Genomic DNA, 20,042 nt, shown 5'->3' with positions numbered 1-20,042 from the left:
TGAAAGTAGCCTAAACATATATCATACACTGAAATTTAAAGGGCTTGTCCGGCAATTCAAATAAATGTTTTTCTTGTAGAAGAAAATAATCGTACCAGTTTCACATTTGCTACAGGCTGTTCCAGCAGAGGTATTTGTCCAGCCGAATCCGGACATATTTACATTATAGTCAATGGTGCCAGTGGGCATTCTGTAAACGTCCGGCAATGCCGGATCCAGAGAGCTCTGCCAACTTTAGCAGGCTGTTCTCTGCAAATGTTAAACAGGCCTAAACAGATTACAAAAAGGATAAAAATAACTAAATATCTGACAAGCGGGAAGCAAACAAAAAAAAAAATGTATGGCAGCACAACTTTTCACATACAAACAATAAAACTGAGAAATAAGGATCATTCTAACTTAAAGTGGTATAATACCTACTATAAATGAAAAAAATACAAGCGCTTTGCGCACATTTTTGATCAAACGTGTGTCGGCCCCATCTATCAGGTGTCAAGGTGGCTTCTGCAGATGGGTCCCTAACACTAACAGAACTGCCTCTCCTGGGCTTGACTAAGCCTACAATATTTAGGGCAGTGTAGGAACCAGCTACATTTATAAAACTGTTTCACTGAAAAATATACCTCAAGGATAGTTGCAATAATAAATCACTATCACTGAAAGCAACTACCTAAAACTTAACTTTTATTATAAATACTTTAATAACAAAACAAATCCCAAAAGGACTCATATATAAGAATACAAGTGCAGAAGGAGCTAAGATAACCTGGCAGCCAGTAAATAGGGGCAGCACGTCCATACACCTAATGCATGTCCCTAGTTAACCCTAGAAAAATATCCTCAGCCCAGAGATACACCTGGATGGTAGGCGCACTCTGTCCGTGTGCCTTGGCTAACCTGTCCTTACAAGGCCCTAACTTCAATCTGATCCACGATACGCGATTGAATGTCCCGTAAATTTGATACGCAATACTTGGTTCACAGTCCCTTACTTGGTATATAGGGACTATATACCAAGTAAGGGACTGTGAACCAAGTATTGCGTATCAAATGTCCCGTAAATTTGAGTGTGAAAACGCATCTTATGGGGCGAAAAATACGGTAATCCCTATTTCCCAGTTTTATTGTTTGTATGTGAAATGTTGTGCTGCCATACCTTTTTTGTTTGCTTCCTGCATATTAGCTCTATGGATGTGCACCTGTGATTATGAATGTGCTAGTCTAAATTTTCTTGTAGTAAATATCTGACAAGTAATTCTTATTCAGAGTGATCGGTAAGAGAAGCAGTAAACCATAAAGGAAAATAGAAACAAAAGAAAATAAAAATGTACCTTTTGAGGTGGTCAAGTAGATAGAGGAAAGTGAGCAGGTTGGGCTCTGGCAGAGACAGCAGCAAATTCAACATACAGCTCTCTTTGGCAACAGGGTCTGACAGGGCTGAGAAATGATAAGATACATTGAATGATGGTAGACGATAGCATTTATACAGTCATTGTCAGGTATTCTCCAGAACAATGGAAACTCACCAATCCCTTCTGCAAAGTTGGGATACAATTCATCAGTAAAAAGAGGTGCTGGTAGCTCCCGAAAATATAGTTTGAGGGTTCCAGCAATGGCATTAACATCCATATCGCTCATCATGATAGCCACATCCTTGTTATCTTAAAGATGACAATGAAAAGTGTAATATCAGTATCTAGTGTTTACACCCAAAAAAAAAAGGGTCTGGTGTCCCCTGCTGCACCAGCGTACAGAACAAGACCCCGGCTACTTTCAACAGGGTGGTGAGACACTGGTCTGTGAGACTGGCATACTACAGCATCCTGGAATGTCCATCCAGCAGGACTTTACTTACCTAGATTGTAAGAATGACACAACCAGAGCCTAATACTGGTATATTCTCTATACAAATCAAACCATCCTGTAATCTATATTCATATTACTTACTGGAATCAAAAGCATTTTTCAGTGCTTGAATATCTGTGGCCACTCCAGACACTCGGTAGATGCCAACTTCTTCCATGCCACGTCTCTCAATTTCCTCCACACACTGGCGTACTAGGTATGGCACCTTGGAACGCTCTCGCCTGTCGGGAAACAAGGACAATTACTGAAATGAAAAGCAATGTTCAGAGCGCTAGTCGCACTTTTCTCATTGGCTCAGCGTATTACTGTACACCTTGAAGGCATTTTTGCAGTTAGGTTACACTTACTTTGTTACAACCCCAATTTTTACTCCAAAGACCCCTGTTTGCTTTCGAGAAGGGAGACGCTTCAGACTAAATTCCCGGCTTGTGAACTTCATCGACAGTTTGACCTCTATCTATAGAGAAATTAATCAGGATTCCATAGATTAATGAGGGCCAAAAGATCATGAGGTGGCAAAGGAGATACAATCCAAATAAGAAAGACCATAATGGAGTATAATTAAGGTAAGGCATGCAGTGCAGGATGGGGGGGATAATTTGCAACGTGTTGACCTACATAGCAGACACTACGTACCTCAGCAGCATTCACAGTCATTCTTACTACTAAGAACTTACCCCATTCATAGAGACCACCGATCGCTGCCAATCCTTCCCCATGACAAGCTGCTGCTCCAACTGTAGCAAGAGGCAGAAAACAGTAGATTAAGTTGACACACAGGTAGTATCCTAAAGGGGTTATCCTACAACATGCATTACAATGCAATAAATAGGGCATTGCAAATGCAGTATTATTGCAATATACATTGATTGGTTTTCCTCTCTGATAGCGCCCCCTGCTGTTTATCCTTATAGTCCACCTACTGCATTTAGAGATGGACTAACATGCTCAGCAGCTTCCCTGATCCCCTCCCCCTCAGTGCTGGTCTAGTGATTTCATAAAAAAGCACGGGGAAGTGTTCCAGATACCTTCAATTCATCCATTCCTTATTCTAAATTCATACAAATATATTGCTATATTTCTTTAGACATTGTCGGGGCATTACAAACCATATGCATCTCTGGAGCTATATGTGGGGGACAAGCACTGAATGCAATGCATCGTGTAAAATGCAGGTGCTGCCCACCCCACATATATCATAAGCCAACGTTTTAAGGGCTTGTCCATCAACTCAAATAAAGGAAAGCGAAGGCAACTCGAAGAATGGAAAGATATAATAGTAAAAAAAAAAAAAAAAAAAGTTTAAATTCAGGAGATAACCCCTTCAATGCTGTACTATTGACCTTACATGGATGTCCAGCTTCCCGTTCCCAGCTCTTACCTGGACCTGTCCCTTGGCCACCATACGTTCACTGCTTTCACCAACATCCTCCCTCAACGGCCTGTTCTTATTGTAGAACTTTTCGTAGCACAGGATGCGCAAGGTCTGGGAGCCTTCTAGTTCAATTTCAAATTCCTGCATGCGGAGAAAGCATTGGAGTTATTGTGACAGAACACCAGATAATTACATCAAGAAAACCATTTTGTAATCTGTTTCAGTGCTGAGCCGTCATTACTGTACATTAAAGGGGCTGTATGCTTTCAAAAAAACATGGCCTACTGGGATGTATGAAGGAAGAGTGAGCAGACGGATCTTCTACACATCACACGGGGATCCTTGCACTTATTGAGAATTATTGATTTGATTGACTCCCTGTATGTTAGGGTTGATAGGACATTTGAGAATGTTCTATATAGCTAGAAAACATACTGCTCACCACTGGTTACAGGAGGAGGGTGGAAAAGACATTCTGAACATGTGGTCTGCCTGGATTGATGGAATGGGCCAGGCGAGAGCAAACATGAGGTATCTCTCATAGCTAGCTTTTCACAACCTCCTTCATCCACAGGTGTGATCTGTGGTCATGAACCTTGTCCCCAGCCATAGGCCCCCACAAAGTAATAAAAGTATATACGTGTGTATGTGCTTATGACGAACTACTAGAATGCTCTAGAAGAGATGGAGCCTTCAATGGTTTGGGGTTTTGTACAAAATTATTATTTAATTAATTGCTTTATTACCTCTAATTATAAGAAGCATTAGGGTACAACCACACGGCGTGGTTGTGTCGTAGTTGCGACTCACCCGTGCTGCCATGGAGTACAATGCAGCCCTATGGGCCACAGCAGGCTCGGATTAAAGGAATTTTCCAAGATTCTGGTATTTATGAACTTATTTCAGGACACCCGTGACCGCGCCAATCTGCTGTTTGAGGAGGCTGTGGCACTCCAGTGAGCGCTGCGGCTTCCTTGCAGCTTACCAAGCACAATGCTGTCTATTGGTGTTGCAGCTTAGACCCATTCACTTAAATAGGACTGAGCTGTGTCTAGGCCACGTGATTGATAAACGTGACCTCACTGACCTAGGAAGAGGCCACAGTGCTAACTGGAGCACAGTGGCCTCTTTGAAACAGCTAAGTGGCAAGTGTGCTGGAAGTCAGACATCCACTGATCAAATATTGATGACTATCCTAAGGATAGGCCATCACTTTTAAGCACTTGGACAACCCCTTTAGGCTACATGCAAACGACCTTATGTGTTTTGCGGCCCGAAAATTGCGGATCCGCAAAAAAAAAACGTAACAATGTTAACATTGTAACAATGCCTAAAACGGACAAGAATAGGACATGTTCTATTTTTTTTTGTGGGGCTACAGAACAGACATACTGATGCGGACAGCACACGATGGGCTGTCCGCATTTTTTGCGGACCCATTGCAATGAATAGGTCCGCATCCTATCCGCAGATATACCCGGAACGGACATGGAAACAAACAACGTTCGTGTGCATGTAGCTTTAAACTGACGCGGATGCCACTGTTTAGCTGGTCTGCATTGTTAACGGCTGTGCGGCACCTTCAATACCACTCAATCATTGATAATGCAGATCGAATACATCTTGTATGTACTGACTGTATAGATGCCATGCATGCTGTGCCACGTGACAACAACACATCACAGTGCAAGGTGCCAGCCAATGAAGTTTACCGCAGGAGAGCCAAATTAGTTCTGTCAAATCAGACTTTTTTTTAAATATCTGAGGAGGCAGGTCAGAAAATGACAGACCAGGGTTCAGGAATATGCATTTCTTAAAGGGAATCTGCCATCAGTTTTGTGCCATATCTGAGGGCAGCATAAACTGGTAACAGATGACTGAGAAAAATGCTGGGTACTCAACCTAATCCAGCCAGTTTATACTGGCCTGAGATACATTTTTTCTTCTTCTTTACTCCAAGCCTTCCCAGAGCCATAACTTATGGATTTTTCCATTCAAACAGCCGCACAAGGGCTTGTTCTTTGTTGGACAAGTTGTACTTTCTAACGGCTCCATTTTATATTTTCTTAATTACTAAAACATAAGAATATCTACATAAAAGGTGGAATTGACGTAATTGTACTGACCAGGAGAATAAAGGGAACTGGTCTATTTTACTGCATAGGGAATGCTGTAAAAATGAACCCCATAAACATCGGAATGGCATAATTTTTATTTTATTTTTTACACCAATTTCACCCCATTTGGAATTTTTTTCCAGCTTCCCACTACATTGTATGCACTATTAAATGGTGCGATAAGTACAACTTATCCCACAAAAAACAGACCCCATACGTCTGTGTGAACTTAAAAATAAAAAAGGGAATGTGTAATCAGAAAATAGCCTAATGTTTAAATAAAGTTTATATGTTAAAATATTTTTGTAAGAATTTTTGATTGTTATTTAAAATTTTCCATGCCACGATCTATATTTGTAAAAAAAAATAAAAAATCCTAAAATCGTGCAGTTTTCACACAGACCTCTAGGCCTAAAATATATCAAGACTTCCTGTTCAGTACAGGTACGTTTTCAATAGCCATCACATTATCAAATTAGACAGAATGCAATGACAGAAATCACCTCTGTATAGGTAAGGCTACTTTCACATCTGCGCTTTGTATTCCAGTTTGGAGATCCAGCAGAGGATCTCAAAACAAGAGCAAAACGCTTCCGTTTGATTTAATACATCAAGTATTGTATTAAATCGAAACTGACCAAACTGGATCTGGCACTAAAAACAATGTAAGTCAACGGGTGAGGGATCCGTTTTTTTGGGGATCCAAACAAAACGGATCCGGCACCATTGACTTATTGTTTTTAGTGCCGGAAACGGGTTGTTCTGTTCCACAGACCTAACACAAAACCGCAGCTTGCAGCAGTTTTGTGGCCAGTCACAAAATGAAACAAACCGCAGCGGAATGCATCCTGATCAGTTTTGTTCCCATTAACAATGCATGGGGATGGAAGCGTTTTGCTCCGGTTTTGAGATCCTCTGCAGGATCTCAAAACCGGAATACAAAGTGCAGATGTGAAAGAAGCCTAACACAGGATCCACCATTCAAATAAGTGATATTACAGCTCCCCCTCTGACCTCTGCACAGGTCACATAGCATGGTTACACAATTCTTCCATAGAAGCCAATGAGGTCAACTCCTGCCCTATGTCTATGGCACTTATGGCTGCTCCTAAAGAACAGGAAATACTGATATATTTTAGGCCTAAAGAACATAACTATGTCCATTTTGCAAATGATAGAACATGTCCTATTCTAGGCTGTACTGCAGGTGAGAATCGTTATTTCTAGTGATGAAACTGATAAAAATGTGGAGCGCACATACAAGGTGTCTGTATTTTGCAGTCCATGGTTTGCAGACCAAAATATGGATGTGAAAATGAATTTAGGATTTACAGTGATATGGAAAAAAAAAAAAAAAAAAAAAATTCTAAAGATATGTTACATTTTTTTATTTATTGATTTAAACAATAGTTCGTTATCTGACGACACATTCCTTTTAATATCATAATGTACCATATGATTTTCTTTTCTTAAAGGAGTTATCCAATACTAAAAACAGCTCCCCCATGCTGAATATACTTACCCGGGTCCCCGCTCCTTGTCCCCACACCGCCGCTGCTGCTTCTCCCCGTGCCTGGATGAAAAATACCCAGTGGTGGAAAAAAGGGGAGAAGCCAATGGCAGGCAGGGACAGGGATGAGCCTCCCTAGCATCGTGAATGACGCTAGGGAGGCTCGTTCCCGCCCCCACCTGCCATGCTACCATAATTCTTCCCCCCCCCCCCCCCCCCCCCCCCCCCCCAACACCAGATGTTTTCATCCGTGCACGGGGAGAAGCAGCAGCGGCGGTCCGGGGATCAGGAGCGGAGCGAGGAGCCAGGTAAGTATATTCAATGTGAGGGGCTCGGCATATGGGGGCGCTTTCTTTAGGATTGGTGGGGTGGGGGGGGGGGAACAACATACAGCCTCAGCAACCTCACGTCAGCAGAGCCAAGAAGCTTTCTGTAAAGACTCAAAGGTCTGAGGAGTATCTGGTGCACAGAATCCTCACCTCGTTCCAGCTGGGTTCAGTAGTGTTCCGGTAAACTCGTGTCTTTGCTTTGTTAACAAAATAACCAAAGGAATCCACTTCTAAAGTGCAGAACAGATCTGTTGGAATGAACAAAGATGGCAGCGTCACAAATCACTGTTATAGATGATGTGAAGGCTGTATTTTACAGCTTGATGGTTACACAGCAGAGAATTCCACTTACTTGAGCTCTGCTGGATTCCAGATGCAGAGTGGACAATAACATTCAGGAACCCATAGAGACCAGAAGACTCATCATCTGTAGAGGAAAAATATTCTGTTCAACAGAAGTCATTATAAATAAGGTCCAATCATTGTTTTTATCTATCAGGACAGGCACAAGTTGTGTGCCTGCTTTTGTTCTGTAGCCACCTTCTTTCCCGATGGTTAGAGGAACCCTATGTACGGTCTGCAGCTTCACGCAGGAGTTTGTTAACATTTGAACTTCCACTGACGTAAGAGAGAAACTTTTCCCACCTAAGTAGAGAAGAAAAACTAATTAAACACATGTTTTTTTATTTATTAAACACAAAACTCTATAATAGATTAAATTCAATTTATACCAATAAGATGTACACTTACATTTCTTCTGCTGTTCTCGTATGTGTTCTCCCCACTCAGCCCGCTCATAATCTGACCACGTTAGGAATGTGTAACCCTATGAAAAATAGACGTTAAAGACGAGGCAGTGACCAGACTGATATGACAAGTATCAGTAAAGTGACGTGACAATAATTACAGTGTGACGGAAAGTCACCTTGCCATTGCGATTGTGCACTCGGAAGGCCATACTTGGCGACAACAGCAGCAACATGGACTCTTGTTCTGAAAGCTTCTTGCGCAGACGATCCAGACCCTTTCCTCCCTTGTTTGCTTTCTAAAATAAAGAAAGAGATAAGCCATTTCCGATTATAATTGTGATTAGACTTGAAGGGAACGTGGCACCAAAAATTATGTGCCAATTAAAACCAGATAGCAACACACATCCTTTTTGTTGATTGTTCCTTTTTTAAGACTGCACAATTTTTTATTCTATTTCCTGAACACGATTGCAGGATGACAGGCCGAACTGGATGGACAAATGTCTTTTTTCGGCCTTATGTACTATGTTACGATTATGGCGGCAGCCATCTTGCCTGAGCTGTCCTTAATTGCATTTAGAGATATGCTTTACAGCACCCACCATGGGCCATAGACACAATGGACAGGAGGGGACCTCATTGACTTATATGGGAGAGTTTTCTAGGTGTACCCTGTGATCTGTCCAGAGGTCAGGAGGAAGCAGATAAGCTGTGATCTCACCTATTGTGAATGGTGGATCATGTGTCATCTATACAGAGGTGTTAGCTGTCATTCTAATCCTGATTGTTATAGGCAGATAACTGAAATAAAAGAGCTCTATACAGACCACTGCGCCTATAATTAGACTTAGTGGCCAGTACAAAAACGGCAGGATTTTTTTTTAAGATACTGACACAGAAAATTTAAAATATCATCACCAAAAATTCCTTAAAAATATGTTTAATGTTAAAACATGATTTAAAGGGGTTGTCCCATATCGCCTTTTCAACGGCGAGATGGGAATAAGCGCTCGGCTTAGGGAAATAGCCGAGTGGGCCTACATAACTCCCATTGTAGTGTAGCAAACAGCGTAGCAGAACAAGCTTCCGGCGTTACACAAGCAGCGCGGCTTGTTCTGCTACGCTGTTTGCATAGCGCCCATTCACTACAATGGGAGTTACAGAAATGGAAGAGCGCCAGCCTAGCCACTTGGTGCTGGCACCTAGTCCCCCCACCATGGAAAGGGCGAGCTGGAACAACCCCTTTAAACAATAGCCATTTTCTGATCACATTCCCTTTAATACATCTTGTGTAAAGGTTAAACCATTTGATATTTTACCAAATCCAACTTAAAACACAGTTTTAATATTGTATAATGAATTCCTTATAATACACCCCACAGTTGCTGCAAGAAATTCTGAAGCAGGATCTTCATTTCAATCACGGACTAAAGAACAGGAACCGGTTCTGAGAAAGGACAGCATGCAGCAGGGATGTATACTACAGTGCCAGTCACAGTGTGCAGCACTATACAGTGCTAGGCAGACAGTGTGCTCCCTCAGACAGTGCCAGCCCTCTGTCACAATTAATACTCACCTTCTACATGTGTCACCTCTGTATAACTGGCAAGTTCTGACCTCCGAATGCACAGATTATACATTTATTAGGAGGGAGCCAGTAAAGTGTTACATTACAAAATAAGATTAGTGACTTCTCAGAATTATAATATTAAATCATATTACACATCCTCCGTATAAATGACACAAAGAAAACGTACCCTTTCCCTTTGGATATCACTTTTCAGCTGTGAAATTTTAACTTTCATTGCTTCCAACTCATCATCTTGTATAAGGGGAATGTTGAGCGCAGCTTCCGATTCATCCAGAGGTTGAAATGCCAGATCCGCAAGGGGGATGTACCACTTGCAGTCATACTGCTGACTTTTCCTGTATTCAAAAGTATTAAAATTATACCACAGCTTGCCATTGTAAAAAATAAAATGATTAACAAACAATAGACTCATACCCTCCTATCTGTTTCTTTAACTTTGCACACAGAAGAAGATCAGTGAAAAGGAAGACATGCCGCAGCTTTCGAGCGCCTTCCACTAGTTCGACCATGAAACTGTCCTTCAAAAGCTGCCGATGCTATAAAAGAAAATAGTAAAGCCTGTATCATGTATAACAGAAACAAGTAATATGACAGGAATATAACTGGTAACAGGCAAGTAACGCGTCATCAACCATGTCAGGAAATGGATGATTTCCAATTTGCATCTATAGTCAAATTCCCTCTAGAATCCTTTAAAAGGGATATTCCCATCATAAACACCTACCCATTAATGAGGATCCCCAGCTGAATGGAGCGTCCGTCATGCATGCACACCACCACTCCAATCACCTCTAGGGGACTGCTGAAGATAGCGGAGCGCTGCTCCTTGGCTTCTCTTTGTTAGTCCCATCAATGTGAATGGAGCAGCAGTACACATGCATGTGTCGTCCTATTCACATAGGGGACTAAGGGACCGTAGTTCTCGTGATTGGTGGAGGCCCAACGCTGAGACAGTGGACAGGTGATAAGTTGTCATGGTGGGGTCTACATGCTGATTAGCGTGGTAATGATGGGGCTCTTATCCAGCCTTCTGGAAATGATCATGGAAGTTCCCTTGCTATATGCAGGTGGAGCAAGAGCTACACTATGGCTCTGACTCTGGATATCTGGGCCATTCTGTTGAATGGATTTTGCTGTGATCTTAAGTAGCTCTGCCTAAACTTTGGATCCCTAGTTGGTAAACATGTAGCAGTCTTTGGCTTTGTCTGTCAAGAACAAAAACTTATTCCCTTCCTCCTTTTGGCTTAGATGGACCAAATCTGCACATTTATTCTTTGTGTTGGAATTGCTGGACACTCCATATAAAAAATACCTTTTGTAAATGTAAACATAAACTTGTTGATTTTAGTTTTACGCTACCTGTACCAATAGGTTTACTTTCTGACAAAGATGCCGATTACCGTATATTTGCATTTACACCATTATTGACACAGTGATTTTAATTTTTTAGCCTGTCCTCCAGATGTGGTCCATCATTGCTTAATATTCTTCTACTAAATAGAGCTCCCATCTTTTTCGACAGGTATATTTGATATTTATGTTGGAATCTGGGTCAGTGTGTCATGCTTATCAGAGGGCGGCACTGCCTTATAGGCATTATTAATCCTAATTATTATCTTTCATTTCATTATGAATTTTATTCATATTTTATTTAAAGAGTAACTAAACCTTTGTAACAATTTTAATATGATGTCCCTAATAAAACTATTTCTAATATACTTTATTAATCAATTTTGTATTTTTCTTACTCTTTTTCCTACCCAAAGCGCACCATTCACTGTGCGCTTAAAACTAGGTTCTCCGTACACCGCTGATGTACCGAGTGTGAAATTTATTAATGGGGCCGCAGTAGCGCTACGAGTACGGACAGGAGCGCACATTGCTGCTCCTACCCGTTCCCCCGGACAATTACTAACTCCTGGCATAGCACATGGGTACCTAGTACTAAGCCAGGAGCCCGCTCTGCTCACCTAATCCTGGCATAGAACATGGGTTCTCCAGCCCTTATGGGTGTCTGATCATTTGCCTTGACAAATTGCACTTAAAAGGGGTTGTGCAGCGATTTATATCGCACTTCATCTCACGGGTGCAGTGTAATAACGAGTACTCGCTTCATTTACTTGAATGGAGCAAGTACTTGTAATGACACTACACAGTAGACGACGCATAATGTAACGACCAGGAAGTGGGGCTTGCATGGAGCGCCACCTCCTCGTCATACAGCTGATCCTAAGGATAGGTCATCATTGTACAATCCCTTTAAGTTAGGAAAATAAGACTGACATTGTTGCATTGGAGCAATTACCCTTGGCAAAGCCCTAAGCTATGGCGATACACGTGGGGTTCCTTTCCCCACATGTACCTTGGCCTTCCTCAAAGATCCTGCTCACAGCATTGCTGACATGACTGGGACCAATACCTCAATTCCAGTATTTGGGCATGACTGCATTATATGGTTGGCTTGTCAGATCTTTTATACAGTGGCATCTGTATTATCTATGCCGGCTTGTACGACAGGCTGTAATAGGTCATGTGGGGGCTCCTCAACCTTATGGTGGGTTGGGGACATGCCTTTTTAATAGTTTTTATTTTAGTGTTTGTCATTTCCTTCATTTGAATTTTAATAAAGCTTTTCTGGATATTACTGATTTTGATTTGAAGTCTGTTACATGGGGTCCAAACGTATATCAAGAGTTTCCTCATGTTACACATTTAACAGGCTATAAATATCTGGATGCTTTTTTTTTTTTGCAGTATTGAAAAGCACAGACTTAGAAAATGTGCAATGGATGACAAATGTAATATTGGGTAAAGTACACAGAAATCAGACCCCTTCAGAAGCCACTCACCTCTCCTTTTCGAACAGTCATTGACTGCCTTCGTGGTGTAATCTCCTCATTGATGCTAGACAGAAAGTTCTGGGAAATTCGAAGGGCATCTTGAAGTAGGGGGTAGTCTGGATGACCAATGGGTGTATGCTTCAGTAAGTCCTATAGGAAATGAAATCTGTCAGCAATCACACAGTATTCACAGTGCTGTATGGTCTCTGCATTGACGGTAGCTGCCATGTCCAAAACACCTTTTTTTCTTTAATAGTCACCGGTGTGCCGCTGGAGGACTATCGGTGGGAAATACTGTACTATGGCCCTGGCTTATCATGCCTTCACCCCAGAATTGTAGCTTCAAAAAGTTGCAAAATAAGGCTTTTGCAACATTTTAGGCTCACTTGTGAAAAACAAGTTGCGCAACAACGAGGGCATGAATAAAAATCAGAATAGCCTAGTTAGGTTTAGGGCTCTTTCACACTTGCGTTCTTTTCTTCCGGCATAGAGTTCCGTCGTCGGGGCTCTATGCCGGAAGAATCCTGATCAGGATTATCCTAATGCATTCTGAATGGAGATGTCTTCAGTTCCGGACCGGAACGTTTTTTGGCCGGAGAAAATACCGCAGCATGCTGCGCTTTTTGCTCCGGCCAAAAATCCTGAAGACTTGCCGCAAGGCCGGATCCGGAATTAATGCCCATTGAAAGGCATTGATCCGGATCCGGCCTTAAGCTAAACGTCGTTTCGGCGCATTGCCGGATCCGACGTTTAGCTTTTTCTGAATGGTTACCATGGCTTCCGGGACGCTAAAGTCCTGGCAGCCATGGTAAAGTGTAGTGGGGACCGGGGGAGCAGTATACTTACCATCCGTGCGGCTCCCGGGGCGCTTCAGAGTGACGTCATAGCGTCCTGGCTGCCATAGTAACACTGAAAGCATTTTGAAGACGGATCAGTCTTCAAATGCTTTCAGTTCACTTGCGTTTTTCCAGATCCGGCGTGTAATTCCGGCAAGTGGAGTACACGCCGGATCCGGACAACGCAAGTGTGAAAGAGGCCTTAGTAGCTGACATTAGCACATCGCTAATGTCAGCCAGTTTAATAGGGATAATTCTGGTGACAGAAACCCTTTAAAGATCATGAGAGATTTGATAAACTTGGCATAAAAGTACTCCAACTCAGACTCAAGCAAAACAGACTTCAAATATTCCCCTCTTGATAAATTCCCTCCCATGAACGAACTTTGTCAGTACATATAAAACCACTCACATGTAAAACAAGTGTACTCCGTGTCACACGATCCACTGGCTTATAGAGCAGAGCTAGACAAAGAACAGACACATTTTACCATTACAGCATAAAACAGGATGACACACCCAGGACAGTCTGATATTCCAGGCAGCCATAAATATGTTTCTACAGATCTTAAAATATATGAATGTGCCCAAGTAATGCCAGTCAACCCGATCCTAACCCTTTACAAGAGCAATCACTCACCCTCCAGGGAGGTCTTCGCTGGTTGCTCCTTGGACTCACGTGTGCTTCTGGCTCTTAGATTCTGGAAAAACAAAAACAAAAAAATATATAAATTCATATCCATAAGTTACACATTCACACCATTTTCCTTTTTATCTTCGCTTCAGTAATTATGGCAACAAAAGGTAAAAATGAACAAAAACTAACCACGAATAGTCAAATGGACTAAATCTGCATGCTGAAAAGGTTCAACAAGAATCCAAATTAAGTTATTTTATGTTACGGAAGGCCAACGAATGTCCTCACAGGGCGGCCACCGGCCATGACTACTATTTCTCTGCAGTCTCAAAGAAATTGTAGGTGGCCAAGTTGTTCATATCTCTGCTGTGCTTAAGATGTGATATCTCACACATAACATATAGGGATTTCTGTGCCTTTTGTCCTTTAGATTATTCGTCATATTATAATTGTGTTAATAAGGCCCCTGATCTCCTATAACCTGGAAATAAGACGAGTTCTGAAGTTATAAATCTATTTTTATTTAAAGTACATACTCCTGAATACTGAGGTCACTAATAAAGACTTACGTCCTTTACTGACTCAGAAATAAAGAGACTCTTAAGTTAAATTGCTATTTACCCATGCTAATTGAAGGATATGTACATACTATGTTACAAGTGGTTTATACCGATATGTTTGTATTTTAACACTGACCACTGTCTATATACCCTGTAAATTGTAAACGTATTGACATAAGAAAGTATTATGCCTAATACAAAATTTTCAATAAAAAGAAAATGTTACACATATCTCTGCTGTGCTAAAACACTCACAAAACCAACGCTGACCGAAGACCCCTTCTGACTTAGTATGGAGCCGTGAGGTTCCACCATGGAGTCAATAGCTTTGGTAGGAAAAAAAAAAAAGTGCTGCATGCAGTGCTTTCCCAAAGTGTGATGGAATTGCGACAGGGGACCCTGACACAGATGTGAACATAGCCCAAGCATCAAAATGCGCTTGTCTCAGCTTAAAACTGTCTGCATGACCAATAAACAACAGAAAAATGCAAAAAAAAAAAAAAAATGTTAAATAGTTCTAGAGTTCTGCTCATATTTCTGTGCACTTTAGTAACACACCAGTAGATAAAAGGAAGTCATTTTACTATCTGTTTAGTTTTAGCAGTTAAAGGGAAATCACCAAATATTTTTCTGCCAGTCAAAAGCAGATGGCAACACATACTGTATCCTTTTTTCTAATTTGCTTTTATTTTCCGATTATAGATTTTTGTATTCTGCTTCCTTACTGGGCGGCCATCTTGCCTGAGCTGCATTTAGAAAGCAATAAGAAAATAGCTTTACAGCTGCCACATGGTCCATAGACACAATGGTCAGGAGGTGACTTCTATGGGAGAGTTTTCTAGGCATGTCCTGTGACCTGTGCAGAGGTCATTGTACAAGAATAGATAAGCTTTGACAATCACCCATTGTAAATGGTGGATCCTGTCTTAGGGCTCTTTCACACCTGCGTTCTTTTCTTCCGGCATAGAGTTCCGTCGTCGGGGCTCTATGCCGGAAGAATCCTGATCAGTTTTATCCTAATGCATTCTGAATGGAGAGAAATCCGTTCAGGATGCATCAGGATTTCTTCAGTTCCGGAACGGAACGTTTTTTGGCCGGAGAAAATACTGCAGCATGCTGCGCTTTTTGCTCCGGCCAAAAATCCTGAAGACTTGCCGCAAGGCCGGATCCGGAATGAATGCCCATTGAAAGGCATTGATCCGGATCCGGCCTTAAGCTAAATGTCGTTTCGGCGCATTGCCGGATCCGACGTTTAGCTTTTTCTGAATGGTTACCGTGGCTGCCGGCACGCTAAAGTCCTGGCAGCCATGGTAAAGTGTAGTGGGGAGCGGGGGAGCAGTATACTTACCGTCCGTGCGGCTCCCGGGGCGCTCCAGAGTGACGTCAGGGCACCCCAAGTGCATGGATCACGTGATTGCATGGCACGTCATCCATGCGCATGGGGCGCTCTGACGTCATTCTGGAGCGCCCCGGGAGCCACACGGACTGTAAGTATGCCGCTCCGCCGCTCCTACTATGGCAACCAGGACTTTAATAGCGTCCTGGCTGCCATAGTAACACTGAACGCATTTTGAAGACGGATCGGTCTTCAAATGCTTTCAGTACACTTGCGTTTTTCCGGATCCGGCGTGTAATTCCGGCAAGTGGAGTACATGCCGGATCCGGACAATGCAAGTGTGAAAGAGGCCTTATCTGTACACAGAGGTGATATCATTACAGGCAGGATTAGAATGACAGCTAAGCAGATAACTGCTGTAAAGCGATCTGTACAGACCAATAAGTGGCGCCTATTATTAAGCTTAGTGGCCAGTGTGAAAACTGCAGGATTTTATGGTTTTTGTTTAAATACAGATATTTACATGAAAAATTAAGATTTAAACAATAGGTCAATTTCTGATGACACCTTTCCTTTCAATACAACTGCAAAAAAAGGGGGGTCAGACAGCATATCCCAATGCGCAGGTGCACGTCGCTATGGCTCGAAACACAAAAAACAAAAACAAAAAAAACAAAACGCAACAGCACTCTGCAAACACAAATAACGTACAATAATTCCATAGTTATAGAAAATATTCTGGTGCTAATGCTACGCTTTTTTTTGTAAATTTGAGATTCTTGGCAAATACATTTTGTACAAAATTATTTGGGCCTGTCTGCTGGTATCAAGGTGATCTCAATAAGACGGGAACACTAAATACTACCCGTTATGTGCCATACTAGCCACCATAACATTCAGGGAATGTAGGTTCCACATGCATGCTGGGTCCACTCTGCCATTTACCACTTTTTGTGCCATATCCGGGGAATGCAGGTACCAACATGCATGCTGAGCCCACTCTATACCTCTCCTGATGCCAGATGGCTTCCAATGAATGCAATGAGAGTCCACTCTATACCTTTCCTGGTGCCAGATGGCTTCCAATGAATGCAGGGAGAGCAGGCTACAGCTTTACACTTACACTAATCAAAATCAGCCTATGGGGCAGACAGGCTGGTCAGGGGTGCAAGACTAAATGAAGTCAGCCACACATCCATTCCCTGGATTTAATGGAGGCCATTATGGCACACAAAAAATGGTAAAAAGCAGAGTGGACCCAGCATGCATGTGTAACCTGCACTCCCTGAATTTTATGGCGGGCAGTATGGCACATAACAGGTAGTATTTAGTGTTAGGTTCCCTTCTTATAGAGATCGCCTTGACGTTTGGCAGACAGGTCGAGATACGTTTTGTACAAAACGTATTTGCCAAGAATCTCAAATTTACAAAATAAGCGTAGCATTAGCACCAGAATATTTTCTATAACTATGACATTATTGTATGCCATTTGTGTTTGCAGAGTGCTGCTGCATTGTGTTGCTTTTCTTACATTTCCTTTAAATAGCATGAGATGTATGATATATCTCTCTATTACACACTTTTTTTCAATTGTAAAGGATGAAAGCTCTTCTCACCTCTGAAATTTCAGCAAACTGAGCGTTAGCCTGACAACATTTCTCTGCTGTTTCCATAGCAACTTCATAGTTGTCAACAAAGGCGCGATACACACCCAGCTGGCTGGCCTTTACATGGAAGGAGCAAAGGAAGAATTAAAAAGGTGAAGAATAAAAAAAAAAAAAGGCGTAGAGTGAAAATAAGTAGAGTGAAAACGTCAACTGTCTAACAATTAGGGAAAAAAAGAAGCTTTTCACCACAGATATAAGCAGGGAAAGTATATCAGACCCCACCTACTTGATATAACACCAGAACACTGACCAAAAGTAGTATGCACTCAAAGGGAATTGCCCATTCACCAATGGGACTACATGCAACTACACTCTCCAAGAACACCAGTCCTTGGGTAGAAGTGGATGGTAGAAAGTAGTACACTCCCCGCAGAAAGAAGGAAGCCATGCTTGCGGGACCCACGGATGTTGGCAAGCTCCCAGTTCCTCCTGTGAAAGTGGAGATGAAACCTGGCACCCCACATTCCCAGGAAGAGGCAGTATCTCTTAAGTATGGCACAGTCAGATGTCATATCTCAAACAGTCCGAGACTTTTTGAAAAACAGATTATCAAGGAGATTGTATCCCCTTCTAACACTCTTTTGTACCCTGTAAAAAAGAAAAGTGAGAAGGGCAAACCCACCCAGTACCAGATGGTACGTGACCTACGTGCGGTCAATGAAGCCACAGTTTTTAACAGCCCCATTGTGCCCAATACACACACCTTGCTGGCTCAGGTTCCCACTACCCCTACCCACTCCACTGTGATTGATTTGGCAAATGTTTTCTTTTCAATACCACAGGGCATAGATGCCTCATCAATGTCAACTTCTGACATTTCACAGTGGAACATTTGTACATTTGAAAAAAAAATATCAACCTTCGCTTTGACATTTTTCCAATAGAAAACTAACCCTTTCCCAGGACTTGGAAACACTAAGCTATATATGACAGCTTGCTACTTCACTCACCAGTTTTTGGAAAAGGTCTCCAACTCGTTGCTGATGGCTCCATTTTTGGACTCGTGGGAACAAAGCATCATAAAATTCCTTGTGGATCTCATACAACTCTGGAACCTTGAAGAAAATAGTTTCTATCTGCTGGATGGTCAAAACTGGCTGTGAAGTGGTTGCTGCTGCTTTAAGAGGTTTCATTGGCTGCAAAAGTAACAGAAAAAAATACATATATACATTATATCTATCTATACAGTGACATGCAAAGTTTGGTCACCAAACAGTTAGCAAGTTGAAGATGAAATGATCTCCAAAAGGCATTAACCCCTTCACTACCAAGCCACTTTTATCTTAAATCCCAGGACGATTTTTGCAAATCTGACAGGTGTCACTTTATGTGATAACAACTTTAAAACACTTTTACTTAGGTCATTCTGAGACTGTTTTCTCGTCACATATTGCATTTCATGACAGTGGTAAAATGGAGTAAAAAAATTTCAATTTTAAATTTATAAAAAATACAAAATTTACCCAAAATTTTTACAAATTAGCAAATTTCCATTTCTCTACTTTTATAATAGATAGCAATAACTCCAAAAATAGTTTTACTTTACATTCCTCAAATGTCTACTTCATGTTTGGATCATTTTGCGAAAGCCATTTAATTTTTTGCGGACGTTAGAAGGCTTAGAAGTTTAGAAGCAAATCTTGAAATTTTTCGGAAAATTTCCAAAACCCACTTTTTAGGGACCAGTTCAGGTCTGAAGCTACTCTGTGATGCTTACATAATAGAAACCACCCAAAAATGACCCCATTTTACAAACTACACCCCTCAAGATATTCAAAACAGATTTTTACAAACTTTAACCCTTTAGGTGTTCCACAAGAATTAATGGAAAATGGAGAGGAAATTTCAGAATTTCACTTTTTGGGCAGATTTTTCTATTTTAATCAATTTTTTTTCTACTAATAAAGCAAGGGTTAACAGCCAAACAAAACTCAATATTTATGGCCCTGATTCTGTAGTTTACAGAAACACCCCATATGTGGTCGCAAACTGCTGTACAGGCACACAGCAAGGCGCAGAAGGAAAGGAACGCCATATGGTTTTTGGAAGGCAGATTTTGCTGGACTGGTTTTTTGACACCATGTCCCATTTGAAGACCCCCTGATGCACCCCTAGAGTAGAAACTCCAAAAAAGTGACCCCATTTTGGAAACTACGGGATAAGGTGGCAGTTTTCTTAGTATTATTTTAAGGTACATATGATTTTTTTGTTGCTCTATATTATTCTATATTACACTTTTTGTGAGGCAAGGTAACAAAAATAGCTGTTTTGGCACAGTTTTTATTTTTTGTTAGTTACAATATTTATCTGACAGGTTAGATCATGTGGTATTTTTATAGAGCAGGTTGTTACCGATATGACAATACCAAATATAACTTTATTTGGTTGTTTGTTTCAGTTTTACATAATAAAGCATTTTTGAAAAAAAATGTTTTAGTGTCTCCATATTCTGAAAGCTATAGTTTTTTTGGGGGGCGACTGTCTTATATAGGGGCTAATTTTTTTCAGTATGAGATGAAGGTTTGTGATTAAAGAGGACCTTTCACCAGAAAAAAGTATCTAAACTGACTATACAGAAGTGTAGAGCGGCGCCCAGGGATCCCCCTGCACTTACTGTTATCCCCGGGCG

General features: G+C 41.5%; 1 protein-coding gene across 3 annotated transcripts in view; it reads right to left on the bottom strand.

The window, feature by feature from the left end:
- The window catches only part of BCR (BCR activator of RhoGEF and GTPase), a 64,574-nt gene that overhangs the window by 8,216 nt on the left and 36,316 nt on the right, over nucleotides 1–20,042 (bottom strand). For all 3 annotated transcript variants that reach the window (XM_044275498.1, XM_044275499.1, XM_044275500.1), the window contains exons 4-21: nucleotides 18,364–18,549; nucleotides 17,363–17,470; nucleotides 13,854–13,914; nucleotides 13,626–13,678; nucleotides 12,387–12,527; nucleotides 9,952–10,073; nucleotides 9,704–9,872; nucleotides 8,123–8,242; nucleotides 7,948–8,023; nucleotides 7,738–7,842; nucleotides 7,550–7,624; nucleotides 7,348–7,445; nucleotides 3,248–3,382; nucleotides 2,544–2,603; nucleotides 2,214–2,323; nucleotides 1,948–2,087; nucleotides 1,527–1,661; nucleotides 1,332–1,437 (exon numbers count right to left, since the gene is read on the bottom strand). In XM_044275498.1, coding sequence (XP_044131433.1) covers nucleotides 1,332–1,437; nucleotides 1,527–1,661; nucleotides 1,948–2,087; nucleotides 2,214–2,323; nucleotides 2,544–2,603; nucleotides 3,248–3,382; nucleotides 7,348–7,445; nucleotides 7,550–7,624; nucleotides 7,738–7,842; nucleotides 7,948–8,023; nucleotides 8,123–8,242; nucleotides 9,704–9,872; nucleotides 9,952–10,073; nucleotides 12,387–12,527; nucleotides 13,626–13,678; nucleotides 13,854–13,914; nucleotides 17,363–17,470; nucleotides 18,364–18,549 — 2,000 coding nt within the window. The remainder of the gene's footprint in view (nucleotides 1–1,331; nucleotides 1,438–1,526; nucleotides 1,662–1,947; nucleotides 2,088–2,213; nucleotides 2,324–2,543; nucleotides 2,604–3,247; nucleotides 3,383–7,347; nucleotides 7,446–7,549; nucleotides 7,625–7,737; nucleotides 7,843–7,947; nucleotides 8,024–8,122; nucleotides 8,243–9,703; nucleotides 9,873–9,951; nucleotides 10,074–12,386; nucleotides 12,528–13,625; nucleotides 13,679–13,853; nucleotides 13,915–17,362; nucleotides 17,471–18,363; nucleotides 18,550–20,042) is intronic.

This window comes from Bufo gargarizans, chromosome 1 (assembly GCF_014858855.1).
Source record: "Bufo gargarizans isolate SCDJY-AF-19 chromosome 1, ASM1485885v1, whole genome shotgun sequence".
NCBI lineage: Eukaryota > Metazoa > Chordata > Amphibia > Anura > Bufonidae > Bufo > Bufo gargarizans.
The sequence above is the reverse complement of the archived record's forward strand: the minus strand, read 5'-3'. Positions and strand labels throughout refer to the sequence as shown.